The sequence below is a fragment of the Oryx dammah genome, unplaced genomic scaffold (assembly GCF_014754425.2).
Source record: "Oryx dammah isolate SB20612 unplaced genomic scaffold, SCBI_Odam_1.1 HiC_scaffold_12, whole genome shotgun sequence".
NCBI classification, from domain to species: domain Eukaryota; kingdom Metazoa; phylum Chordata; class Mammalia; order Artiodactyla; family Bovidae; genus Oryx; species Oryx dammah.
Genome location: NW_024070196.1, coordinates 69,513,975 through 69,518,672, shown reverse-complemented (window position 1 = coordinate 69,518,672; position 4,698 = coordinate 69,513,975). Strand labels below are relative to the sequence as shown.

At 60.6% G+C, this 4,698-nt stretch overlaps 1 protein-coding gene and 1 long non-coding RNA gene across 5 annotated transcripts in view; one reads left to right on the top strand and one right to left on the bottom strand.

The window, feature by feature from the left end:
- The first annotated feature begins 249 nt into the window (after window positions 1–249).
- Window positions 250–3,566, top strand: LOC120871274. The gene is made up of 2 exons (XR_005722995.1): window positions 250–1,108; window positions 2,433–3,566. It is a non-coding gene; the product is annotated as an uncharacterized LOC120871274 (long non-coding RNA).
- Window positions 2,379–4,698, bottom strand: part of DEPDC5 (DEP domain containing 5, GATOR1 subcomplex subunit) — a 72,923-nt gene continuing 70,603 nt past the window's right edge. For all 4 annotated transcript variants that reach the window (XM_040251149.1, XM_040251151.1, XM_040251150.1 and 1 more), the window contains 2 exons: window positions 3,074–3,156; window positions 2,379–2,971 (listed from right to left, as the gene is read on the bottom strand). In XM_040251149.1, the coding sequence (XP_040107083.1) occupies window positions 2,679–2,971; window positions 3,074–3,156 (376 nt within the window). In that variant the 3' untranslated portion in view covers window positions 2,379–2,678. The remainder of the gene's footprint in view (window positions 2,972–3,073; window positions 3,157–4,698) is intronic.

Here is a 4,698-nt window from a genome sequence, read left to right as displayed (position 1 = left end):
CTTTACGCATCTGCTGCCCTCCACCAAGAGTGCAGGGCCGCCTTGGTCCAGCTTTGCCTAAATGTTGGCTGAACGAATGAACTGGACCCATTCTAAATGAGCACCGGGTGGGGTGGGCACCCGCAGTGAGCATACATGGTGAGGGAGGTCAGCTCTCTGCTCTCGAAGAGTGTATACACAGCTGGAGAGGCAAGCCACGGGTACCACGAAAGGGAAACACAAGAGCTGCCCTGAAAACCACGTCCCAGGTTGCCTCTCCAGGCTCCATTCCTGTCCCCCCCCACCTGGATAAGCAAATTGAGACGTCCCTTCCCACCAAGGCTGCTGAAGGACTGAGAAGGGGGCACCAACCCTCTCAGTGCTTGGCTTCCTGCCGGGTGAGAAGGGAAGGTCTGGAGTCCTGCAGGCCCCGGGGTTTTACCCAGACTCGAAGTCGAGGAAGGAAGCACTCAGAGCGCCAGGGACCTCTGGGAACGGCGCTGCAGCTCCCCTTCTCCTCCCACCCCCACAGGGAAGGGGGCTCCTTCTCGGAACAGGTGTGAGGATCCACTGGGAAACAGGTGGCTCTTGCCGCAGCCACAGAAGCGGGCGGAGGTCAAATGCACAGGCTGGGGGCACTGAGTTCTCAGCACCTGCATTCCAGGCCAGGCCTGGGGCCAACCTGAAGGCCAGGGGCTGCCTGGAGCGCTTGCAGGCTGACGTCAAGGGCTTCACGCCAGAGAGGGGGAGCCTGGGGGAGAGCAAGGGCCCTGCCCCCTTCCCACCAGAGCCCACACTGCACCTCGGCGGAAAAGTCAGCGGGCACAGAGGGCCCCCAGGATGGAACAGTGGCTGACGCCTCCCTGTCCTAGCTCCCCGGGGAGGGGAGGGGCGCAGGGCAGTGGACGGGGCCTGGCTGGGCTCCGGGTCCCACAGACCTGATTCCAGCCGCGGTCGGCTGCATGGCCTGGGTGTGTGGCCTTGGGGCTCCTACCCTCATCTGGTCGTGACAGCTGTTGATAAGATTACAAGATGGAGAGGCACGGCAAGTGTGCTACACTGTCCAGGACACAAGAACACGCAAGAAATGGTGCAACTGCTATTATTTCACGCACCTCAAGTCTTCCAGGTAACCGAAGAGGCCTGTAACCGGCCTCTGCTGTCTTCTCCCCCACTCCCTGCACGTGAGCAAAGCCTCAGTGTCTCAGATCTGTATCGTATGCTTGTTTCTTGTACTACCCGAACCTTCCATCTTGTTTTGATGGGTCTCTTCCTACAAACGGGCTTCCCCCTAGTGGCTCAGACAGTAAAGAATCTGCCTGTAATGCAGGAGACCCGGGTTCCACCCCTGGGTCGGAAAGATCCGGTGGAGGAACGAATGGCAACCCACTCCAGTATTCTTTTGCCTGGAGAATTCCGTGGACAGAGGAGCCTGGTGGGCTACAGTCCGTGGGGGGTCAGAGGAGTCAGACATGACTGACCGACTTTCACTTCACTTTCCTACGAACGGGAGATGGGCTTCTGTGCCTCTCTGACGTAGAACTTGGCAGTGTTGGCCCAGCCTTTGGGGGTCCTGTGCCTTTGGGGTCCCATGCCCTGGGCGGTCCTTGTGGCTCTCCATCCTCCCCTACTGCCATCGAGCCGTCATTTGTCATTCACCCTGCTCCTGAGTCCTCTGCCTTCCGGGGTGTGACCTTTGCTCTGCTTTGGTCTGAGAACCAGATTTCCAGGTCGGTTGGGGCTGCAGGTGAGGTAAGCGAGAAGAAGCCCAGAGGAGGGGTCTGGGGGCAGGGGCTTCCCAAATGGACCATCGAGAGCTGGGTCACTTGAGCGTCATTTGCAGTGCAGAGTCCAGAGCCCCCAAATCAGAATCTCCAAGGGAGGCTGTGGGGCCTACAATTTAAGGCGCTCCTGGGCACAGGAGACTTAAGGAACCACGGCTGGGACTAAGGCGGCCCCTTCTGCTCTGAAGCCCCGCTAGCTGAATTCTTTATACTTCAGTAACGGGATGCGTTTCTTTCCCCACCACGTTTTCAGCATCCCACCTCCGTGTGGTTCTTCACCCCAGGCTCATTTCTACATCTGGGAGGCTGACGGGTGCCGCTCAGGTGTACTGGGGGCCTGTGTGCACCCCTACCCCTGGTGCAATCATCGATCTGGGAAACATCACCAGAACTCCCAGCCTCGGACCACCACCCTGTTCCTGATGGGCGGGAGCCAGGAGGCCCTTCTTTCCCTTCTCAGCTCAGAGACGACTTTCAGTGAACTCACAGCCAAACACCCCAGGTGGATTCTGGAGTCCTCCCCAGCGTCCGCGGCCACGTCATCAGCCTCCAGGGCCCCGGTGACGGGGCATGACCGCCCAGCCCAGGATGGGGTGGCTGCCACCAGGGACCGGGCTGGGGACTGAGATGCCGCCCGGGGCACTTTATTCCCATTTCTGCTCTGTACAGGTATATACAGCTGTGTGAGCTTATGGTACATTATTTCACAAAATCATACATCCTGTGAGCACTCCTCCTGTGCGGGAAGCGGCAGATTCCACTCCAACAGACTGCGGATGCTCACGGGGCCACCCTCCCACCCACTCCCACTGGTGGGGGACAAGCACCCCCACAGCCCCCACCCCCTCGAGCCTGCCCAACTGTCCCCACCATGAGTCTCACGGGCAGGGGGACGCCAGCCCCAGCCCCCACCCGTCACGGGGCGCTGGCGTGCATCTTCTCCAGGCAGCTGGCCCAGAAGGCCACCAGCCGGCTGTCGCGGTTGCCACAGAAGTCTGTGAAGTCCTTCAGCAGCCGGTCGGCGAACCTCTCGTCGCCGGTGGCGCTGGAGCGCCAGGTCTTGGTGAGCATGGTGTTGTAGGCCCAGTTGTAGCCCACGCGCTCCTCGCAGAACAGGGTCTGGCTGGCGGAGCTGGTGGAGTTGCGGCGCCGCCGTGGCTGCCCCGAGAACTTGCGCTTGGAGTAGGGCAGCTGCAGGAACACCGTCCCTGCGGGGACAGGGCCGGGTGGCGGTGCCGCCAGGAGGGGGGCAGGGGACCCCGGGCACACCATCCTACCCCACCCTCCACGCCGCGCCCAGGGCGCCTCACCTGTGACGTGGATGTACTGGGGCTTGTTCTCGGCTGGGAAGTTGAAAGCGGACGCAGAGTATTTATCTTGAACAAACCCAAACCTAAAGGAAGGTCAGGGAGACACGCTGCTGAGGACCTCCTGGGCCGGAGTGTGGCTGACACGACCCTCAGGCGGCCCGGCCCGGGGAGAGGGGACCCTGAAAGTCTCCCAGTGGAACGTCCCCGCTGCTTCTCTCCATCCTCACCGCTTCCCACCCTCCGCCCCGCCCACCTTTTCCCTCTGGGGAGCTGAGAGCCCCTCACCTGGCTGCCTCTCCTTCCTCCAGCCTTCATCCCCCCCCACCCCCCTCCATCGCACTGGCCCTGCCTCCCTTTCCCCTCTGCCCCCACCCCAGAGATCCTCAGCTCCCCTCGTCTTCACTCCACTGAGTTGGCCGGCCTCACTCCCCTTCCTGTCTGGGCTCCTGCACTAAGTGAAGTTTCTCAATAAAGGCTTCGCACTGAGAAATGCGTAACTGGAGTCATTTTCCTTAAGGTGAGAAACACATGGGGCCTGCCTCACTCTGTTCTGGAAACAGGCAGGAGGGGTTGTTTTCCACCCATGGCTGGTTCTGTGCCTGGCTTTTCTATTTCCACGAAGCGCATTCATCACAGCTCTGCCTGCTAAGTGCTGTGGAGGACTGTGGAGGACGTGCTGGCGAGCGCGGCCCCTGCCCCGAGTGGAGGGCTTTATGCAACAAGGGCTGTGAGGAGGCAGTGCTGAAGCAGGCACAGTCCTGTCTCCTCTCCGGACTGAGCTCTGGGGAGGTGCTGTGCTGCATCCTCGGCAGAAGCTCTCGGTCTCACACGGGCACCTGATAACTGTTTGCTGAAGGACACCTGAAGTCAGAAGCGTACATTCAACCGACCGATCGGCCGCTTGCACCGTGAGCTCATCACCATCAGCCGGTTCTAGCACCTGTGGGCACGGCTCCGGAGTTTGCGCTTCCTCCTCTCAACTCTCCCATCAGGCTATCTACTCAGTGTGGATCAGCACGACCTGCTGACAAACTCGGCTGGGGTCTTCCTAACAGCAGCCACCGTCTCCTGGAGGCTCACTGGGTGACAAGAGTGTCAGGGAACCCCACCAACAGCCCAGGAGAACACGAAGGCGGAGCAGCTCACGACTCCTCCGCGGATGCTTGGTGGAGGGTGGGCAGGGCAGAGGTGAGCCAGGCCTGTCTGCCTCTGGCGCCAAAGTCCTTTCCCACTGACCTCTTCACTCGACTGCCCCGAATTGTACACCCTCCTCCTGGGAGGAGGAAGTCAGGTCCCCGGCACGGTCCCTGGCACTTATTTCACAGCCTTTACCAGGGATCAAAGACAAGGGCAGAGAAAGATCTAAGGCAGGCCTGGGCCAGTTTGAGTGGAGGAGGCTGAACGGTCTGGACTTCATCTTATGGTTGTGGGGGGGGGGGGTGGGCGTGGGCACCGGGGGGGGTGTTTGTGCATGATGGGGTGTGTGTACAGTAGGTGTGTGTGTGTGTACACGTGTGTGTGCATGGTGAGAGTGAGCATAGTGTCTGTGTGCACATGGTGTGTGGGTACCTGTGTGCATGCACAGTGAGAGTGTGTGCGTGCACAGTGAGAGTGTGTGCGTGCAC